The sequence below is a fragment of the Sminthopsis crassicaudata genome, chromosome 4, assembly GCF_048593235.1.
Source record: "Sminthopsis crassicaudata isolate SCR6 chromosome 4, ASM4859323v1, whole genome shotgun sequence".
NCBI lineage: Eukaryota > Metazoa > Chordata > Mammalia > Dasyuromorphia > Dasyuridae > Sminthopsis > Sminthopsis crassicaudata.
The window spans coordinates 38,083,751-38,106,480 of NC_133620.1; the positions used below are offsets into that span (position 1 = coordinate 38,083,751).

Here is a 22,730-nt window from a genome sequence, read left to right on the forward strand (position 1 = left end):
CTTTATTTTTAAAAATCTCTTTTGGGATTCATGCCAAGTAATAGTACTGTTAGATAAAAGGATTGCATACATGATTTATAACCCTTTAGGGAGAGATCATATATATATACATAATTATTATTATTATTATTATTTATGAATTGGGGATGGCTCTGTTTTAAAAAAATTAATTTTACTCAGTTCCCTATATATTTAAGAAACGAGTCCTTCATCAGAAAAATTTGCTTCGAAATTCTTTTCATGATTACCTTTGCTAACTGTATTTCTATCCATTTGTTTCATTCATTCCCTTCACTATATCCTCCTCCCTCAAAAATATTTTGCTTCTGATTAGCCCTTCCCCAATATGCTCTCTCTTCCATCATGCTTTCCTCTTCTCTTATCCCTTTCCCCTCCTACTTTCCTGCAAGATAAGATAGATTTCTATACCCATATTGAGTGTGTATGTTATTTCCTCTTTTATGGCAGATAATTTATACCATTTTACTTCCCCCTTTCTCTTCTCCTAGTACATTTCTTTCTCACTCCTTCATTTTATTCCTTCCTATTCAACTCATACCTGTGCCCTCTATCTATATGTACTCCTTCCAAATGCCCTAATAATGAGTTACAAATATCATTCTCCCATGTAGGAATGTAAACAGATAAACATTATGATTTTCCTTTCCTGATCACTTCCTTATGCTTCTCCTGCTTTCAATGCTTGAAAAATATTTTTTTTCTATTTAGCTCTGGTCTTTTCATTATGAATGCTTAAAAATTCTCTATTTCACTGAATATCCACCTTTTCCTGTGAAGGATTATACTCAATATTAATGGATAAGTGATTCTTGGTTATAAGCCTAGCTTCATCAGTCTCTGGAATATCATATTCCATGCTTTCCTATTTCTTAATGTAGAAGCTGCTAAATCTTTGTGTTATCTTGACTATGGATCCATTATACTTATTTTTTTTTCTTTTTCTCCTTGACCAGGGAGTTCTGGAATTTGCCTATAATATTTCCCGGAGTTTTCATCTTAGGATCTATTTTAGGTGACAATGGATTTTTCAATTTCTAATTTACTCTCTGGTTCTAGAATATCAGAGTAGTTTTCTTTGATAATTTCTTGAAAGATGATGTCCAGGCTCTTTTTATGATCATGGCTTTCACTTAGACTAATAAATTTTAAATTATATTTCCTGGATCTATTTGCCAGATCAGTTGTTTTTTTCAATGAGATATTTCACATTTTTTAAAATTATTTTTTCATATTTTTGGATGTTTTATTTTTATTATATCTTGATTTCTCATAAAGTCAATTAATTTCCATTTGCTCAATTCTAATTTTTAAAGGATTAATTTTCTCAGTGAACTTTTGTACCTTCGTTCCTATTTGACCAATGTATAAGCATTCTCCTGATTATTTTTTTATATTTCCTTTTATATAACTCTCATTTCTCTTTCCAATTTTTCCTCTATCTCACTTACCTGATTTTCAACATCCCTTTTTTAGCTCTTCTGTAGACTAAGAACAATTATTACTTTTTCTTGGAGGCTTTGGATGTCATAGATTTGATTTTATTATCATCTTCTGAATGTGTATATTGCTCTTCCTTCTCACGATAGTCAACTTTCTATGGTCAGAATCTTGTTCTGTTGTTTACTCACTTCCCCAGCCTATTATTTGTCTTTTAATTCTTTGTTAATGTAGGTCTCTGTTTCCAGGGTGGATAGTACATGTCCCAAGTTTAGAGACAGCAATTTGTGCAGCTGTTTTCAGAGTCCCTTCTAAGGACCAGCATTGTGAAGCAGCACTGCACTCAGATCTGAGTATAGGCAAAACAAAAGAGGCCTGCCACAGTGTCAGTAAAGAGACCTCTCTGCAATCTTCCTCTGACTAGTTGTCCATCTCCCCTTACTTGTGAGCTGAGATCTATGGAAGTCTTCACTGTCTCTGCTGTGATCACTACTGCTAGCAGCACTGCTGCAGCCATTGTTGATTGAGTGGCTCCCAAAGACTGATCCTGGGCTGGAGCTCCCCTCATATCCTAGAGCACCAAACCTTTCTTGCTGAGTTGTCCTTGACTTTTGTGGGCTGAGGGGGCTTGAGATTGATCCCATTTCTTCATTTCTTATACCTGGGGTTGTGCTGGTCTGGCCTTTGCTTACATTATACTTCAGGTCCACTGCAATGCAACAGATCCCTCCTGCAGACCTTCCAAATTGCCTTTGGCTGAAAAATTGTTCCATTCTGTTTTTTGTAGGTTTTCACATTCAACAATTTGTTTAGAATCATTATTTAAAGGTATTTGGATGGGTCTTGGGGAAAACTTGGGTGAGTCCCTACCTTCACTTTGTCATCTTGCCTCTATCTCCCCAAATAATATAAATCTTAAGGGGAAAAAACAATTTTCTTGTACTAACACCACTGGATAAGAGGGGAAGGGAAAATGGTAAGTTGGAAGACCAAGTTATTTCCCTAAGTTATGAATAAATCTTATTTTTACAAAAATCAAAAAAACTCCAATACTCTAACACTTCAGGCATCATAGTATGGCGTACAAGGAAAGCTCAGGACTTAAATATATTTCTTTTCATTCCCTATTTGGATGGAAATTGACAGGTAGCTTTATTATACATCAAAGTTATAAAAACAAATTGATGCTGTTGTCCCCTTCATTGTTATCATCCCAATAGCAAATGGTAAGGTAACATCCCCATAACCAAATATTGCCATAGAAAATGTTTTCTTTCTGAACCCATTTCCTGAACACACATATATGACAGCATATTTTAAAAATTGCTCAACCTCAAATATAATCATTATCCAACAAAGGAGAAGGGTAGCAGAAAAATCATTAAGCTACTGTTTGCTGACCTTTTTATCATAAGGAAGTCAGGGGTTAGAGTAGTATTCATAATTATGTTATCGATCTAAAGACATAAATCAATCTCAGAACCCTGAGTGTAGGCATGGGGTAAATGCACAACATAGGCATTTCCTGTTGGCAGACGACACTTGAGAATCAAAAAGATCGGCTAACAGCTGCTAGTTCAAACTCTTTTTAAAGATGAGGAAACTGACTTCCTAGCTCTGTGACCCTGGGCAAGTCACTTAACCCCAGCCTCAAAAAAAAAAAAGAAAAAAAAAAAAAGATGAGGAAACTGAGACTGCAACAAATTCAGTGTTTTGTCTGAAGGATCCTGGACAAATCTAATTTTACAGATGCACAAACTGAGGCTAAGATAAATTAAATGACTTGTCTAAAGCATTATGATCAACTAGGCTTTCAGGTGACAGGATCAGAATTTGAAACCAAGTTCTCTGAAATCTTTGAAGTTCTCTTTCAATATTTCCATTCAATTCACCTTTCCTCAAGTCTCCATTGGAAAGATAAGGAAGTGCAATTGCAGAATATCTGGGACTTTCCCATAGTTAATAAATGAACAGAGTGGGGAATAAACTGAATTTAAAAACCTCCCCTCAGTGAAATTCTTGCCATTAAACCCTACTGAGTCATAGTTAATTGAGACTTCCCATGTCCAGAGACTATTAAAGTTTTCTGACTAGCATCAAAGAATCCTTCAAAGATTCTCAAAGTAACTCAGATATGGTGCCTTCCTAGGTAGAACATTGGAAAAGGGGGTTGTAAATTGTTGTGCCTACATTTTATTATTGGGATAATAATCCCAAGCATAGACTAGGAGAAATCTAGCTTCTTTTTTTTTTCTCATCCCAAAATCTGAATTGGAAGACACTATAAAAGACATCTAGTCCAACCAAAACCTGAAAAAGATTCTCTTCTATCAGATCCCAAACAAGTGGTCTATCCTCCAATCTCTGGAAACCTCCAGCAAAGGAAAGCTCACTACCTTTTGAGGCAACTCATTCTCCTTTATCCATATTTTGACTTGTAGGTTAGTTTTGTGAAAGAAAACTACGATTTTCATATTAATCAACATGATAAGTTTAATGAATATATTAATAATTTAGATTGTTCAGAGCTACCATTTTCCCAGCAGATTCTGACTTGGGAGTCAGAGTCTTACAATGCAGCTTGAAATGATCAATCAATTCTTGACAGTGTTCTCCTGTGTATGGTAAGTGAAGTGAATCAAAGATTGCACAACCTGTTCCTGTCACAGAACACTGGTCCTGTCCTGTATCAATTAATGACCCTACATGTTCACATTTGAAACAATTACTTAAGAACTGTGCCCACAAGACTTGAGACCATCCATATGTCCTCCACTCATGGGCTTGTCGTGGGAAACCACTGAGGTCCTGAAAATGATTGTATTGTAATCCACCTTATCTCTCCCTTCCCTCTTATGATTTATACATAAATCTCTGCCTTTACTTCAGCTTGAAAGGTCTCTTCCCAAGAGAGCTTCTAGCTTGCAAACTCTATTCTTTACTCTGAAAGAGATTTATTAAACCACTACTTGATCTCTAAAAACCTGTCTCTGAGCCTGCTTTGTGTGGCTCCAGCTATTCAGTTTAGACAACAATACAGTAAAATTATATTAACAGTTTTTTTCCCCTGACATCTTTCCTTCTTACAATGTCTATCTACTTCAAAACTTTAGTCTTATTTACCAAAGAGTTCTCCAAGTAAAATATATGGAACAAGGTTGATGAGGAGTAAACTGAGGTCAGTTCCTTTTCTCTCTCTCCTTCCTTCCCCAAAGTAACCAAGGGCGGGTTCGGCAGCAAAGGAATTTGCTACTCAATGCTGTATGGAAACAAAGTCTTTATTGATTAGAATGGAAACACCGGAGAGCCGGTGGGCAAAATGGCTGCATGGTACAAGGCCAATTTTGCAAAGAATAGATTTTTGAGAACTCTGTTTTATACAAGAGCACAATCATTCAGACGCAGTGATGTAAGGAGGTTCAGGAGAGTGATGTAAATAAGATAAGGATTCTCTTGTTATCTTTTGAGGACAGACAGAAGTCTCTTCCTGAAAAGGAATTTCCTGCTGGCATTTGGTCTATCTGAGCAGATTAGAATGGGGGCTGTAAAACCCCAGCCAGCTCAGATAGCCCAAACTAGTTTGACCAGATCTTGTATCCAAGGTCCAAGTCCCAAATGGAGTTGGGGATCAAACAAGGAATATCAAGGGGCTACTGCCCCCAACAAAGGAAGTACTGGAATCTTGTCTGTGGCAGCCAGGTTAAGGAAAATAATCCTTAAGAATATTATTCTCTTGTACATATTTAACATATGTGGACTACTTGATGTCTAGGGGAGGGAATGGGGGGAAGGGAGAGAGAAAAATTTAGAACACAAGGTTTTGCAAGGGTGAATGTTGAAAACAATCTTAGCATATATTTTGAAAATAAAAAGTTTTATCAAAAAATAAAGTTAAAAAAATTTTATAAAGCTTTTTTATTTTCAAAACATATGCACGGATAATTTGACAACATTGACCCTTGTGTTTCAGATTTTCTCCTTGAAAAAAATTGTAAAAAACCCAACAATATTCTCAGAGACAGAAAATAAAGTAGAGGGAATTTTATCTTTATAGAGCATGAGGTTCCCCCTATTCTTTCCTGGGTATTAATTCCATTGGCTGTTATTTTTCAGTAATAGTAATTGATGTAAACCATGTCCCTTTAATTTTGGGGGGAGAAGGGTCAGAAAGGAATCTTTGGAGCAAAGGTGTTCTGAGGTCTCAAACCTTCCCCACCTCTTGGAGACACACCCTGTCCATAAGAAAGCCATAAGAGAAACATCCAGATAAGTAATCTCATTCAATTGGAAATCTCAGCTTGGGGCATGGTCTATGCCCTATTGAGTTGAAAATTAGTGTCTCAGATTCATCCAGAGATTGACTCCCCACCCTGGGGCCAAAGATTAAAGAAGCCCCAATATATCTAGCATTGGCATTTTGCAGAAGTCCTAACAGTATTTTGCCCACTGATGAAGATATTGTCTTCTCAGTGGAAACCTATCTTTGCAATAAAGTGCTAACTTTGCAGAAGTCCTAACAGGATCTTGCCCACTAAGAAAGCCCACTAAGTCTGCTTAGCCTACAGTTTTTTTAGATTAAATAACCCATTCTTGCCACAAACCTCAAGCCTGTATTCATTGGGATTTGTGAATTCTTTCACAAAGGCTGCCACTGGCCAAGGGGGTCCCATTGCTGTTAGGGGATCTCTCAACCCTCCATTCTCACACCTCAATATGATCCTTAGAAAGCAAATAATCTCTAATATTCCCTCCTATTCATATTCAAGGCTGCTGAGAAATGAACACATCCTTTCAAATGCCCTAATGATTCTAGTGTTACAGGGACAAACAAGTGATTCTGAATGAAAAATGTTCTCTGAAGACCATACTTACTGAAGATAGGCTTTGCATGTACATTATTGATGCTGTGGCATTTTGTGTATTGTTATGGATAAACATGCATCCTTCTTTGAAAAGATTGTGAATAATGCAGTTTTCTTGGGTACAAGTATTTTTTTCACATACAAAAATACCCGTGAGGTCTGATGAGCATCTAAAAGAGAAAACATCAGAAAGAAAACAGTTCAGCTCTAGAATTTTACCTGTTTCTTTTTTGTGTGTGTGTGGTTCACAAACCAATTGTTCATTAAAACTTTTATCCACTTCACAGGCTTGCTGTCTGGAAAGCAATTTTTGAAAACCTGTATTGAAAATTATTTTAAATGTTAATCATTATTCTACTCTACTTTTCTATAGCGAAATCAACAAGCATTAATGAAGCACCTACTATGGGCCAGGTACTATGTTAAATGATGGGGCTAGAAAAAAAGGAAAAAACAAAACAAAATAAAAACACAAGTCCTTGCCTTCAAGGAGATTATATTTTATTGGAGGAGATAACTTGCAAATAGCTATATAAAAAAACAAAAACTGGGCTTATATCCCAAAGAGATCTTAAAGAAGGGAAAGGCACCTGTATGTGCCAAAATGTTTGTGGCAGCCCTCTTTGTAGTGGCCAGAAACTGGAAACTACATGGATGCCCATCAATTGGAGAATGGCTGAATAAATTGTGGTATATGAATGTTATGGAATATTATTGTTCTGTAGAAATGACCAATAGGATGAGTTCAGAAAGGCCTGGAGAGACTTACCTGAACTGATGCTGAGTGAAATGAGCAGGACCAGGAAATCCTGCTATATGATGATCAATTCTGATGGACATGGCTCTCTTCAACAATGAGATGAACCAAATCAGTTCCATTTGTTCAATAATGAGAACCAGCTACACCAAGTGAAAGAACTTTGGGAAATGAGTGTGGACCACAATATAGCATTTCCACTCCCTTTGTTTTTGTCCTCTTGCATTTTTGTTTTCTTTCTCAGGTTATTTTTACCTTATGTCTAAATCTGATTTTTCTTGTGCAGCAAGATAACTGTATAAATATGTATACATGTATTGCATTTAACATATACTTTAACATATTTAACATGTATTGCTCTTCCTACTATCTAGGAGAGGGGGTGGGAGGAAGGAGGGGAAAAGTTGAAACAGAAGGTTTTGCAAAGGTCAATGCTGAAAAATTACCCATGCATATATGTCTTGTAAATAAAAACCTATAATAAAAAAATTGTTAAAAAAAAAAAGATATATTAAGAAAAAACAAATTGAAAATAATTTCAGAGGAGAGGGACTAAAATTATGGAAGAAAGGGAAAGACTTCTTATAAAAGATAGGATTTTTACTGAGACTTAAAGGAATCCAGAGACAGAGAACAAATAAAGACAGAAAAAAAAGTTCAAAAACTAACGTAAAAAAAGACACTTTTAGTTTCCTACATTGGACAATATCGCCCACAAAAATAATCAGAGACTCCCAAAGTAAGTAAAAGCAAAGAGAATTACAACAATCTTGCAAGAAAGGGCATTTTACCTCTGACAAGGTGTTTGTCAGCAAAGAAGTGCAAAGTGTGAACTGTGAAACACAAGATTAAATAGGTCCCTAAATGCAGAAGCCCCTGAAGTCCCTACCCTCCCACGCTGGCTTTTTCTCGTATTGTTTGGGGGAAATGCAGGTTTACATTCTAATCCCAGAAATCTAACTCAGAAATAAAAGAATACAAGTTATAAATTTTTAAGAGAATTCAAAGTCATCATCACCTTTAAAAGAAGTACTTAAGAGGTGCTGGGAAATCAGGAGGGTACAACACGGGCAACTTTTTAGGTATTGCTCTATTTGTTATTATAAAGTCTCAAGTCATAATTAAAGTATAATTTGAAGTTAAATTCCCATGAGAGCATCTTCACATAGTTAATTCCACACAAGTATCTTCCCTAGTACTGTAGCATTTGATACCTACAAGTTGTAAGGAAGGAGATAAATTTTTATACTAAAACCAGGGGTTCAATACCCCTTTCTTGGAAAGGATGGCATAAGAGAAGTGTGAAGACAGGGTTATATTGGGGGCAGCTCATGTTAGCTCTCCAGTTTTTAAATTGGATTGTTGAATTTTCAGTGTGAGCATTTACATATGAAAAATCAGAAAATGCTAAAAGCCAGGACTTAATTTTTGTTATTGCTATTTGTCTAGAATTAAACTGAAAAAAAAAAAAAAGGTAAAAATACAGATTAAATTTAAAGATTAGTTGTGGGTAGATTTTCTTAGGGAGGCAATACTTATTTGTTCTTTCTTCTTGAGAGGATCTTGATTATCAGGGAGGAGACCTTTTTAAGCTAAATAGTGAAGAACTGAGACAAAAAATGGCCTCTTTTTAAGCTAAATAGTGAAGAACTGAGACAAAAAATGGCCTCTTTTACCTAGTAAAATAAATAAATAAATCGGGCAGGGGAAGACTCTCAGAATTTTTAGCCAAAACAAAATCTACTGTTATTTACATTTACTCTGAGCCAATCAAAGTCTTAGCAATGACCAACTGGGGCTTGGCCTGGGACTTATTTTTGGTTAATCACTGAGAGCCAGAGTGATTTGGGTTTAAGGCATGGTCCTTAAGAAAAAAGGCTAGCCTATAAACCCCAACATATCTTGGGAGATTTCATTGATCAAAAAGGAGTTAGTAATTAAATATATTCCAATATGTCCATGGGTGATATCTTGTGTCAGATCTTCTTTCAGCGTCTTTGCCTTCTGTCAGGTTAGAAATAAAAGAATAAAAGGGAGTGGAGAAAAATGAGTCCTACAAGGTATCTTCCATTAAGGGGAAAACCCATAACTTGATAAATATCTTTTACCAAAAATAATAACTGACATTTTAACATTAAATAAACTGAAGAACTAGATGAAGATAGATCAGAAATTCTTAGAGGGGAATCTGGCATTAGGTCAGAAGGTAGATTAGATGGCCTTTTTTTGGAGATCTAATTTTTAGACCTAGACCTTCCCAGGACAGGCTGTCTATAGAATTTTTCCCTGAAACTTCCAAACTTACAGATTTTTTTGGTAATAATTAAAAAATATATTAATTAATTTTTTTAAAAAAGGATATTAAAAATTAGATATTTAAAAGGAATACAAATTAGTTGCACCTAAATAAGATTTTCCTCCCAACTATGTCCCCCAACATGCAGAATCCTCCTTATAAAACATTTAGGCTTCATAAGGTAATCCTGTAGTATTGGCCAGACCCTAATTATGGCCACACCATACCAGGAAAAGTGGCAAGAGCCTAGAACCATCTGGTTAAAAGTTCATTAGGCCTGCCTCCTGGAGGGTCATTACATCTTCTTCCTCTTCTTCTCATATCCTAAAGACCATCTTATCCTAAGCAACTAGTAGGACAATGGATAAAGAGCTAGGCCTAAAGTCAATATGACAATAATAGAGTATAGGGGTGCAGAAGTGCTGAACCCTCCAAAATATGTTGATCCTGGAATCTTCCCCATATGAGCCACCAAATGTTGGGGTTGAACTCCAAAAATATACTGGAGTTTCAGGCCAGTATCATGAGATATGTCAAAAGAATTTGTAGGGTTAGACCATCTCCAAATCAAGAAGCAAAAATTTTATCATTACTCCATTGACTGGTGGGCTAAGTTCCAAAGGGGAATTAGCTATTCATAAGATGAAAGATGGTGGCTAAGTTCTCCAGTGGAACTCACTATTTATAAGAAAGATGTCGGGCAGTTCCTAATGAATCAGTCTTTGTGACCAAAGTAAGGGGGCTAAAAGGAATTAGAGAAGTGTGGTACCTGTAGGTTTTTGGGTTCAAAATTTAGCCTCAGTTTCTTATTAGCTATGTGAGCTTGTACAATTCACTTAACCCATTTACTTCATCAACTATAAACTGGGACTAAAAATACCTTTCTGGGTAGCTGTGAGGATCAAATGAGAGAATATTTGTAATCTACTTAGCACAGTGCTGGTACATGGTAAATGCTTAATAAATACTTGTTTTATTAAAGCATTAAAAAAAAACATATCCTTGGGTGTCTAGTAAGTATAATCTGGGTATATCCTTACTTGCCTCCTCTCTTCCCTTGCCTTAGACCGGAGAGAATCTCAAGTTAAAAGCTTTCTTTTGAATAAATAGAAACACATTGTCTGAAAAGTCCTATTATTTTTATCAGAATTGGAGAAATCTAAAATTCTCTCCCACAAAAGGAAACTTTACAACTTCCAGGCCCTTTCACACTCTCAGATTCCAATGATTCTGTGAAACACTGGCTTGAAAACCAGATAGAAAATACCAACCTGGTGACTTTCACCTGATTGTGGCCTGCCATGTAGAAAGGTTTCTCATTGTTATACTCATCAAACACACCCCAGCGAAGATGGGCCCATTCATGTACAAAAACTCTGCCTGTGGAGAGAAAAAAAAAAGTCTCTTCTTTTAATTCCTGATGATAAGCTTAAATGTCAGTCATTGCGCAAAAAGCCCTTATTAATCAGTTACAAGGACAAAGCCTTTAGCTCTCACTGTCTCTGGTGTGCCTTGAGCTGCTCTCAGGCTTTGGGCATCTGTTGAGTCCAGAGAGTTCAGACTAAGTAGCACCAGTTACTTTGAGCATTTATTATTCACATCCTTCTAATGGAGGAGAAGCCAGGGACCTTGGGTTCAAATTCTTCCTCTGATTCTTATTATCGGTGTGAGTTACTTTATCTCTCTTTACTCAACTGTAAAAATGAGGAGATTGGACTAAATGATATCTGAGATCCTTTCCATTTCTAGGCCTGTGATCTCATGATCAGCTTGTTGAGCTCAACTCTTACCTTGTAAATCCATACTGATTTATCTAATGCGTGATTATTGGAGGGGAAAAGCATTGAATCTACCATCTGCTTTTTAGACCCCTTGAATTTATATGTCACAAAATAACACCTCCTGAACAAAAATCATTACTTTCCTCCCTCCTAAGCTTCTCCTTTTTGCCAGATTTTCTATTACTATGGAGGATATCCCTAATCTCTCTCACTTACCCTATATATTTCATCTCTTGTCAAATCTCATGATTTCTACCTTCCCAACATTTTTCATTTAGGTCCCCTTCTCTCTACTCATATAGCCACCCCCTTCATCACCTTTGGCTTAGACTGTTGCAATAGCCTTCTAATCAATCTCTCTGACTCATATCTCCACTCCCATTTCCCAGCGTGATTTTCCTTAGATACAGTTTTGACCAAGTTAAATCTGCCTCTATTCAATAAACTCCAGTGACTATGAACTTTAGGAACAATATACAGTGTTCCGCTTGGCATTTGAAAGGACTGGTCCCTTCCTTATTTCTGATCTCCCTATTCCTGATCTCCCCATCCATCTCTGGACTCCCTGCATCTTCACTGACCATCCCACCATGTTTGGAATGCCCTCCTTTCTTATTTAAACCTCTAAGTTCTTTGACTTTTTTTCTAGGTTCAGCTCAAATCCTGCCTTCTCAGGAAGCTGTTATCAGTTCTCACCTCCCATCCCCACCTATTTCAGCCTTGCCTTGAGAGATAACCTTTCACTCATTCCAAAGGCGCCTGTATCTTGTGGATACCTAATTATTTGCTTGCTCTCTCCCCCATTAAATATGAGCTCCTCTGAGATCAGGGGCTGTGTTTTTGCCTGCCTTTGTATTCCAGGGTTTAGTATACTTCCTGATCCATGGTGCTTTGTAAGTATTTATTGGCAGATTGACTGAAAGATAATTAATAATCAACCTCTTTGTAGTTCCCCTTCATAATCACCTTTATAGTTTACAATTCTAAAGCCACCACTTTAGTTTGAGGCTCATGGTAGGGTTACTACTTAATGCCCTTAATTGATCTTCCCATGTCCTACATTGTTGCCAGATTAACCTGTTTAAGACATCAATGATGCCATGCTTCTGCCAAAGGCTTCCTAACAGCCTATAGAGATTGTATAAAATGAAATAATATTTATAAAGCATTTTGTAAATCTTAAAGAACTATGGGAATGTCATTATTATTATTTTTTTTCTGAGGTAATTGGGGAAAAGTGATTTGCCCAGAGTCACACAGCTAGGATGTGTCTGAAGTCAAATTTGAACTCAGGTCCTCCTAACTTAAGGGTTGATGCTCTACCCATTGTGCCACCTAGCTGCCCTCTTTTAAACTTACTGTATTAAATTGTAAACTCTTTGAGGGCTGTCTGTTTTTGTACCCCCAATACTTAGCAGTGTCTAGTACATATTAGTAGCTTAATATATTTTTATAGACTGAACATTGGCTGATTGATTGATGGTCAGAACTTACCTCGAGATCCATAAATGGCAGTTAGGTTATCATTTAGTAGGAAGTTAGGGGTGAAATGTATATATTGACCTTCTTTTCCACACCCTCTATGCTGTAGGGTATAAGGGTCATCTCGGTGTTTCCTATACCAGTCAGCTATGATGATATTTGCCTAAAACAACAGCAAGACTACATGAATACATGGATACTAAAATCTTACCAGAATACCTTTCCACAATATTTAACTGTACTTTAAAAATGTTTAGTGAAAGTAATATGAAATCACATTATGGCTGTGTGACCTTTCTCATTTTCCTGCTTAAAAATAAATAAAAATTGCCTCCCCCGATTTCATTTCTTCTAGGTTATAGGGACTAGACCCATCGTTTTTTAAATTATATACTTCCTTTGCCAATATAGGCTGGCACCTTCTCTTCAATTTATTCTAATATGTAGGTTAATTCTAATTCTAATTTGTAGAACTTCCCCAACTTCTGTTTTGTTTTAATATAACAAAGGGATTTTCTCTCTGTGATGTTTTTTTTTTTAATTTTTATTTTTTTATGTAACCAAGATGTGATTGAAAGGGACCAAGTTGGCTGGTGTCAGCTGAGGGCTATGGCCACCTGCTGCCCCTACTCCCTCCAGTTAAAGGTTAGTTACCAAGGAAGTACTCAAAATCATTCCTTTAGATGAGCAGTATTTAAGGAAGGAACAAAAGACACAATTGTATCATGAAACTATCAGAAGTACGAATGAGAAGGAGCAAGGAATCAATCATAGCCCTTCCTCACCTTGTTTCAAAAAGGAAACCAATTTTCCCTGGAGAGGGGTGAGCCAAATTCCAGATCATATCTATCCATGTCTCTTCACAAGCCATGTATAAAAACTTGTATCTCTTTCTGCATCTTGAATCTAAGACCTCTCTTTTAGGAGATGGGTAGGATGTTCTATTATTAGATCTCGGAGACATGATTGGTCATTGTATTGATCAGACTTCTGAAGTCTCTTTCTAAGTTGTTTTTCTTAACAATGCTGTAATCTTTGAACACAATCTCCTATTCTACTCACTATACTCTCCATCAATTTGAACCATCTAGGATTATCAGAAATTGTTTCTTTCATCCTTTCTCATGGCACAACAATTTTTCATATAACTACCATTTGCTCATTCATTTCTCAACTCATGAGTACTCTCTCATATTCTAGTTCTTTGCTTTCCCCCTCCCTCCTTTAGTTCCTCTCTTAAGAAATGAGAATTTTATTTTATTTTATTCCTTCACTTGATTTATCCTTCCTCTTAACCTAATTTGATGTTTTACTACACCACAATATTTGTATGTTTATTTGTGTGTGTGTGTGTAATGTATTCATTCAACCTTCCTTTTTCCATTCCAGATAAGAGTGAAGTAAGTGCATTTCATGCCTACTTCATGTCTTCCACCGTGTTTTTATACTCTTCTCATAATTCTAATTATGAGATATAGCAAGACATCCACCCCTTTTTTTTGTCTCCTTTCAATTTACTCTTCCTTCTCTTTCCTTTCTTAAAACAGAACTAACATATACCCAGGTCCTCTGCTTTTCTTATTTAATACATTAAAGTTCTGAAGAGACATTTTTTTATTTTCCCTCTATAAATCTGACCAGTCTTTTTACCCTTTACAATATCTCTCCCCAACCCCCAACCTCTCTGTAGTCCAGTAACACTGGTTTTTCTTGCTCTTCCTTCCACGAAATACTCCATTTTCCAAATTCTTGAATTTGTTGTCTTCCATGCTTGGAATTGTTTTCCTCTTCATCTCCACTTCCTGACTTCCTGTAAATCTCAGTTAAACTATCACCTTCTGAAAGAAGACTTTCTAATAATCCAGAAAGTTAACACCACATTGTCATAAAACCCCCTTTTAATTGTTCACATCATGTTATCTTTCAAGGTTTCTCATGACTCTTGTGTTTGCAATTTAGCATGTACTTTGGGGTTTCCATCAGAAGTGTTTGCAAGTTCTCAATTCTATTAAAAATTTACTTTCCCTTCTTATTTTATTATAAGCAACTTTACAGCACAATTTATTCCTTGTTACAAATCTACATCATTTTCCTTTTAAGATACTGTACTACAGAATCTCTTCCTGTATAATAATGGCAATTGCCAGATCTTGTGTGATCCTGACTTGAGATCCTTGGCATATAGACTGTTTTTTTTTGTTTGTTTGTTTTTGTTTTTGTTTTGTTTTGTTTTGTTTTGTTGTTGTTGTTGTTGTTGTTTTGTTTTGTTTTGTTTTTGTTTTTGTTTTTGTTTTTTTTGATGTAGGACCTTTGGATTTTGACTTTGACATTACTGGGACTTTGCTTTTTCTTTCTTCTCCCCTTACCTCTCTATCCCCAAGAAATGATCAGTGCATTAATTTATCTTCAATTTCCGCTCTTGGTTAAATAGATCTGGACAGTTTTCACTTATGATTTCCTGAAATATCATTTCTAGTTTTTTTTTTAATGATGGTTTTCAGAGTACAGTGATTTTTAAATTACATTAAAAATTTTTTTTTTAATTTTAAATTACATTGATTTCTGAATCAATTATTTTTGATAACTTAGTTTTATTCTATTGTTCTCTCTCTCTTTCTTCTTTTCTTTTCTTTTTTTATTTAGCTTCATTTCTCCTTGATATTTATACAGTCCTTGAAGAAAACATTTTTTTCCCCTAAAATTAAATCATTGCTTTCAGTTGTTACATTTTAGGGATCTCTGGATCTATTATAGTTTTTATACTTGGATTTGCTCATCTTTCCCAAAGGGACCTATGGTCTTCCTTACTCTAGACCCAGGATTCCTTAAGCTACCAGTGTCTCTGATTCATTGTCAGCTGTGCTGGGAGGCTTGGCATGTGTTCTGGTGCTGGCTTTGCTGGAGGTCCCCATTCTTATTAACTGACCTTATGCAGTTTAGGGTAGAGGGAAATCACTTTCTATGGTTTTTCCTTGGATTGCTAGATCACTATTTGGTCTGGGGCTAATTTTTGGTTTTTGCTAGACTAAGTATGCAAGATCTGGACAATCTGCCTCCCTCTGTTAACTATCCTGGTTAAAAGTAGCATAATTTAAAATCATTTTCAAAAATAGTTGGACCAAGTCAGAGTTTTAGTGTTTTAATAACAGCATTTTAGTGTGCCTGTCTTTCAGCAGTCTGTAGGATGTCTTAATTCAGAATAAATAGACAAATCAAGAAAATTATATTGAAATATTTAATCAGGAAATAAATGAAAAGTAAAACATTAGAAAACCAATATTATGTATATGCTTATTCTCTTTTCTAGAGTTATCTCTAAAAAGCTCCTTTCATGCTTCTAGAGTATGGAAAATGTAGCCAAATCTCTATCATGTCCAGATCAAAGAGTAAAAAGCTTCACCTGTTTTAGTGGGTTGGATTTCCAATGATAACATCTACAGGTCACTATAATTCAGTTACACAAAAGAAATATCAGAGAGAGAGAGAATTCAAAAACAGATCTTCCCTAACCTCCTTCCAGGTTCCATGTTTTTCCCAGTCTATCAACTTGGTTTTAAAAAACAACAACAATGTTATTTTGATGACTATATTCAATATAATTAGTTTTCTTTGTAATTCTGTTAATTTAAAAATATTATTCTAAGAATGGGGATATAGACTTTGTCAAGAAATACATGATACAGAAAAAGTTAAGGGCCTTATCTTACATGATACTGTCTATTCAATGTGTGAGGGATGTAGAAAACCTTTACCCAAAATGACTACTCAAAAATCACTCAGTAGAAAGCAGAAAAGTTGTTTATTAAAACCGCCAGAGGATGAGCTGTCCCATCACAAGATAAGAAAGAGAAAGCTCATGGTAGGAGGGCTAAAGAATTAGCAAAGATACACAGCTTTTATACAAGAGATTACATCACAAGTAAGAGAGGGAGGCAACTAATTGATTATTGCTATCCAGAGAGATTGGAATAGAAGGTTTCTGTTTCCCCAAAATCACCTGATTTCGGGGAAACAGAAAATCAGGTCTTCTGCCTTTCAGATAGACAGTAGTCAAGCTAATAGACTAAATATCGCTAAATGTCAAATACTGATTAATGTCATCAGCTCAGGTTAAGTAAATATGAGCCTGCACATATATAGGTCATAGGGGAAACACAGAAATAATGAAAATAAAATACAGAAAAAGAATTCACATATTCCAATAAGTTCTTCACCTTATCTCTTTATTCCACACAAATGGAAGGATGAGGATGAAATTTGTCTTTTGGAAGGAAATCATACAATAGACAGAATCTCATACAATGGAAAGAATGCTGTGCTTGCCAGGCAGAGAACCTGGTTTAAAATCCTTATTTTGCCTCTTATGACTTTGTGCAAGGAACTTCACCTTCCAAAATCCTCAGTTTCTCATTACACAAATAAGGAGCTGGACCTTCAAAGTCCCTTCTAAGTATTCTAAATATATGAATCCCTAACCTCTCTTTCTGTCTATCAGACTCACAATCATTGAAGTAGTTCATAAAAAAGAGCAGCGGGTTTGTATTTGCCAAAAGCTCTTTCTTATTAAAAAAAAAATTATATACATATATGTGTGTGTGTACATTATATATAGTATATCACATTTATGGGGTTTTTTAATTAACTTTTAAGGTTTTATTTAAGGAAAGAAAAAAACCTTTATTCCCCATTTTGTTTCTTTTATCTCCATATCCAACTAAAATATGATTCTAGATTTATAAAAATGTGAAAGCTTTCCAATTAGAGTCTCAGGAATCACAATGCATCATATTGGTATGTAAGTGCATAGTGTCTTTGTTTATACATGCATACATTTCTCCAGATTAGTTGGGAGATGTAAAGACATACATGTTTCTCTTTATAATTGACAATCAGTGGGTAATGTTAAACTCTGGGCTCCCAACCAAAAATTCCAGGAAGGAACTCCCCGCACCCCTTGCTCTGCCCTTGGGAGCTAGCTTGAATCACAGAATTGTGCTGTTTTGTTTTATTTTATGAATCTTCTCTTTCATAATCTTCCTTAATTCATGCCTACTATTCCTCCAAACCATTTTTGGACATCAGTTTATCCAAAGAGGATATTTGTTTATTCAATTCAGTGACCTTATATTTTTAGATATCATAAAATTTTTGATTTCTACAATTAAAATATAGAACTAGAGCAAAAAGGATCACAGAAGCCATTTAGCACAATCCCTGTTATTTTACAAATAAGGAAATTGAGGCTCAGTGAGATTGAGACACTCATCCAGGGTCACATAAGTAATGACACTGGTGGGATTTGAATTCAGGTCCTTTGCTTCCAGAAACAATTCACTTTCACTATAACAAACTATGTTCCTAGGCTATTAAAATTAACAACAACAATCCCAAACTATATTTCATTAAATTTAATTATTTACTTGGGGAAAAGGGGAAGAGAAGGGAATAAACATTTATATAGCACCTTCCAAGAATGTGCTAGGCACTTTATAGTTGTTTCAGAATGCTTTTAAAGAATAGAACACTTTTAAAATTCATGTTCTTTTGTATTCTGAATTTGATAATTTAATGTAAATGTTCAATGCAATTTTTTTGCTGTCTGGTGAAGTGGAAGAAAAGAAGGGAGGAAAGGAAAGAAGGAAGGAAAGAAGGAAGGAAGGAAGGAAGGAAGGAAAGAAAGAAAAGAGGGAGAAAAGGAGGAAGGGAAAGAGGGAGGGAGGAAGGGAGGAAAGAAGGGAAGGAAGTAGAAGAAAAAAAGAAAAAGAAAAAAGAAAATCCTAAATTTAGATTAGAGGTTAGTAAAAATAAAGATGTAAGAACCCTTGATATAATGTAATCAAATTTATTTATTGGGAACCTAGGCTTTTTCTTACCTTTTCATAGTTCTCCCATTTGGCTTTACTGTAATTGTGAGTTTTCCATGTGTCTGGTATTAAGATTTTTACATTCCCAAAATACACTCTTCGTTTTGTAGCATTGAACAAATAAGAGGAAGCTTCAGTTATCATTCCCTGCAAGTAAACACAAGCAGAGCATATTTCATCATTCAGAGCTCCCCAGGGCTTTGTTTCATGGGTTGACCTGAAAGACTTGTTAGCCTAAGCTGAGTGACTAATGACAAATCTGACTTTCTACTTTTAAGAAGCTATAAAAGTTTGGAGGAACTGGTTCTAAAACTCATCTTTAATGTTGCTTCCCTAAAAGTGGTTTTGGGGAAAGAAGAGTTGTCTTGGCTTGTCTTCTTACCCTTTCAATGCTACAGAGGAGTTTTAATGTACTTTAAGACGTTATTTAAAAAATCCTTTTGTCTTACCTATGAACATGTTGGAGCCCATGCCTTCTAGGACTATGCTGAAATCAGCTAATTTTACCTCTCCAGGAAGCACTAGATAATGCAGTCCTGATCCTATGTGATATTGCTAAGACTAAGAACACCACCTGACTGACAGCAGGTGCAGAGAAGAAAGCTAATGCCCTTCTGACTCCCTTCTAATTTCAACCATTTAGTTGACAGCCCCTTCTCATGCTCAAGTACATCCTTTCTGGCAAGATTCACTACTAAGATGAAATACATTTGCATTGAGAGAAGGGGGCAGATGCACAAAGAGGCAACGCGATCGGCACCAAGAAAAGCTTCCCAATAATAAGAACAATCCCAGTGTATTTTGAGCTGCCCCCTTGGAGAATTCCATGCAGGGATTAGATGACCACTTTTGGGTACAATGTAGATTCTTCTTCATGGACATACTGGATGAGATGGTAATACGAAAGGGCATCTTAGCCTTAGGACTAAAAGAAATTTAGAGTCATCTAGTACAGCTCTCTTGTATTAGAGATAAAGAACCTGAGAAATCATGAAAGCCATGCAAAGCCCTATGGCTAGTGAGAAACAAAGCCAAAATTTGAACCTAGATCTCCTCGGCCCAAATCCATGTCTCCTTCCACTGTGTCTCTTGATGAAGTTCCATCTCTAGAATCATGTGATTTTAATAAACACTCTCAAAATCACCTTATTTTCTCACTGAAATAGATTTGAATATTTCAGAGGTGGATTATTTAGCACAATAGTATGATAATTTTTCTAAAATTCTTACTATATGATGATCTTTAAAAAAAAAATTTCTACCCAAAGGCCTCTAATTAATTTAATGGAGGGAGGAGGAAAATGCAGTGGTCAGTCATAGGATGATGATTATCTTTCCAATTTTTGCTGTAAAAAAAGTTATTTCTTTTAATTATAGCATTAGAACTTAATTACAAGGAGAAACCTAAAGCTCTAATAACTGATGATAAAAATGTGGCTTTGTAGACAACAAAAGAAGCTGGATCAGTTTGAAATAGACTGAGAGGAGACAAGCTTTACCGTAAATGACTTTGGAGGGTCATTATTTGGAAATACTGCTCTCTCTGACCCGGAACAGTTGATTTTTTTTTATAAAGAAAGCATCAGAGCTAGTCTGTTCCACTGATGCCTCTGCCACTCACCGTAATCTTTGGTATGAGGTCCTGATCTTCCGTCACCCTCGGATGAATGGCAACAAGTAACCCTTCGTAGGCATTGTCTTGTAGCTGCAGGCTACTGGTCCCCAGCAACAGGAGTTCTGGGCTTAGGACCACCAAGAGAACCAGAGATTTAGGGATGCAAACAAGGAGCAAATGGTTTCTCTCTAGCATGCTGTAAAAAAATGCCTGGGGATCCCAGTTCACTCAGAAGCTCTCCACTGTCTTCATGATGCCAGGAAGTTAATAGTACCTTCCTGAACCTGGGAAAGTTGGAGAGTCCTTCCTTTGTAGACACCCAGGGTGGTTCTCTTTGGACCTGCCTCAGCAGATCCCTTTTCTCTAGGCAGTGCTGAATCTGCCCAGCCCTTTAACTGGGCTTCCTCTCAATCATGCTTAGGCAGCTACACAGAGTGTGCCAGCCTTCTTACTCATTTACTATCTTCTCTACAGAGGAGAAAAAGAAATAGAGATAAAGACATTCTCAGAGTGAGGTGTCAGAACTTGGCTGACACACTTGGTCCAGCTGGGATGGAGACCAGACCTCCTAGAGGTCCTGACCTTCTGCCTTTGTTGGAGTAAGAAGGCAAAACTTGAGAATGACTTCCCTTTAATCAAGCCTCCTGCCCTCCTTGAAGGCCTCCCCCCACCCCTTCCCATCACTCTTTTCCCTTCCTCTGGGTCATTTTTCTTTCTCAGCTTCAAATTACTTGTTTCTTTGGAAGTTTCTGGAAGAAGGCTGTGGTTTTGTCCCCTAGGGAAATTACTCTCTTCTTACTGCAAAGGCAACAACTATCAGGTAACCCACAGAAACATCATCTTGTCAGCAGCAAGGTGGTAAGGTCAGACTACAAAAGCCTTTCTTGTGACCTCTCTGTTATGTCTCCCTAGTAGGGAATAAGAATAGCCTCACTCCTCAACCCCGTCTCTACAGCCAGTGGATTACAGTGTATTATCTTTCTTCTAATGCCCAGGAATCCCATCAAATACAGACACATTTTATGGCAGAGTGTTTTGTGAAGATTGCTTCATTTGCGAGGTTCTTGCTACTAGTCCTCATCTGAATAGATGAGGTTAGAAGAAAAAAAAAATAAAGGGACCCTCCATTGGGCTCTACAATAGAACTCAGCCTTATCCAGGAGATGTCCAAGCCAGACTCTGCTGTTCAGTCCCCTTCTTACTTACTCCTTCTCCCCTGCCACTCCACCACTTGTATTTCAAGTGAGATGGGGAGTATGGCCCATGGTGTGTCTCTTTCCTACAAAGCTTAAAGCTTCTACTATAAAAATATAACCTTGGATTAAAATTTGGCCCTGTACCAAGTCATCAGCTAGCACTGATTAAGTGCCTACTATGTTCCAGGCACTGTGCTAAATGTTGAGTTATATCAAAGTAACCACAGAAATGGTGATGCTTTCCCAGGATCATATTAGCCACTGAGGTCATGAACTATCTGAAGGCTTCTTGGATTATTCTGGGTGAGAGATGCAGGGAGGAGGGGAAATAAATAGCATTTGAGTTTCTTTCATTTTGGGGGCTTATAGGAATGATGCTGGTCCCCAAGCTTTTTCATTCAGAGAAATGATGACTAGTTTTTCCTTCCTGCAATGTGGCTGGTGACAAAATATAGTAAATTCCAGAGTAAGATCAAGGAAGTTCTGTGCTGCTAAATGGAGCTGGTTAGGTTAGACTAACCTCCTCAGACACATTTTCCCTCCTTATCTCTCCAATTCAAAGAGGAAGTCACATCAATTGTTCCCCTCTCTGGTCTTAAGAAGGAAATGTTATTTACTTCACTTGGTTACAAGTTTAGAATTGGTTGTAATATTTCTAAAAAGCTCTGCTGGCCAGTTACATGGCTAACTAACCCAGCTAACTAACATCAAATATGAAAAAGGCTTAGCATTTCCTGCTTAGACATAGGGGAGAGAGGTAGTTAGAGTCTGGGCAGAGATGAGGGAGGAAATGTCTCTGAGGGGCCAGTCTCCATTTGAGACAAAAATGATTCCTCATGTCCACTTCCCAATACCAAGAACAATCAGGTAGTCAGCCTGGTCTCAGAATGAGCAATCTAGAAGTGGATAACAACCTAAAGGTCAGTCCAAAATTGTCCTTGAGCTTGAGGACACATGCTGGTTTTCTTCATTCTCTCTTCTAGAACTCCTCATGAGAAATCCCCAGAATCTTCACATGGTTCAACAACCAAGGCAATAATGGAAAAGCATTTCAACCATCATGGTTGTGCTAATAATGGACTAGGTTCTTACACAGGGCTATAGGTACATCCACAACCATAGTCTCCGACAATTACTCTCTAATAAAGAACAGCATAACAGATTAGGAAAGAGTTCTATTTTTTAGAGTCAAGAAAATGGGATGTAAAGTTCACCTTAGAGTTGCCAGTAATCTCTTTTGATTTATTATTATTTCATTACTTTATTTGAATTTATTTAGGGAACAAAACAAGCATTTCCATAACCTAGTGCACTAAAAAAGATGATTGCAAACTAGGAAAACATTTTTACATTCAAAGGTTCTGATAACAGCCTCATTTCTAAAATATATACAGAATTGGCTCAAATTTATAAGAAATC

At 36.5% G+C, this 22,730-nt stretch overlaps 1 protein-coding gene across 1 annotated transcript in view; it reads right to left on the minus strand.

Annotated features, from left to right (window-relative positions):
* CLCA2 (chloride channel accessory 2) overlaps positions 1–20,424 on the minus strand; it is a 47,122-nt gene extending 26,698 nt beyond the window's left edge. Inside the window, 5 exon segments of the mRNA XM_074266326.1 lie at positions 6,331–6,490; positions 10,645–10,753; positions 12,649–12,799; positions 18,510–18,647; positions 20,122–20,424. Of these exon segments, the coding sequence (XP_074122427.1) occupies positions 6,331–6,490; positions 10,645–10,753; positions 12,649–12,799; positions 18,510–18,647; positions 20,122–20,310 (747 nt within the window). The 5' untranslated portion in view covers positions 20,311–20,424.
* Positions 20,425–22,730: the final 2,306 nt, after the last annotated feature.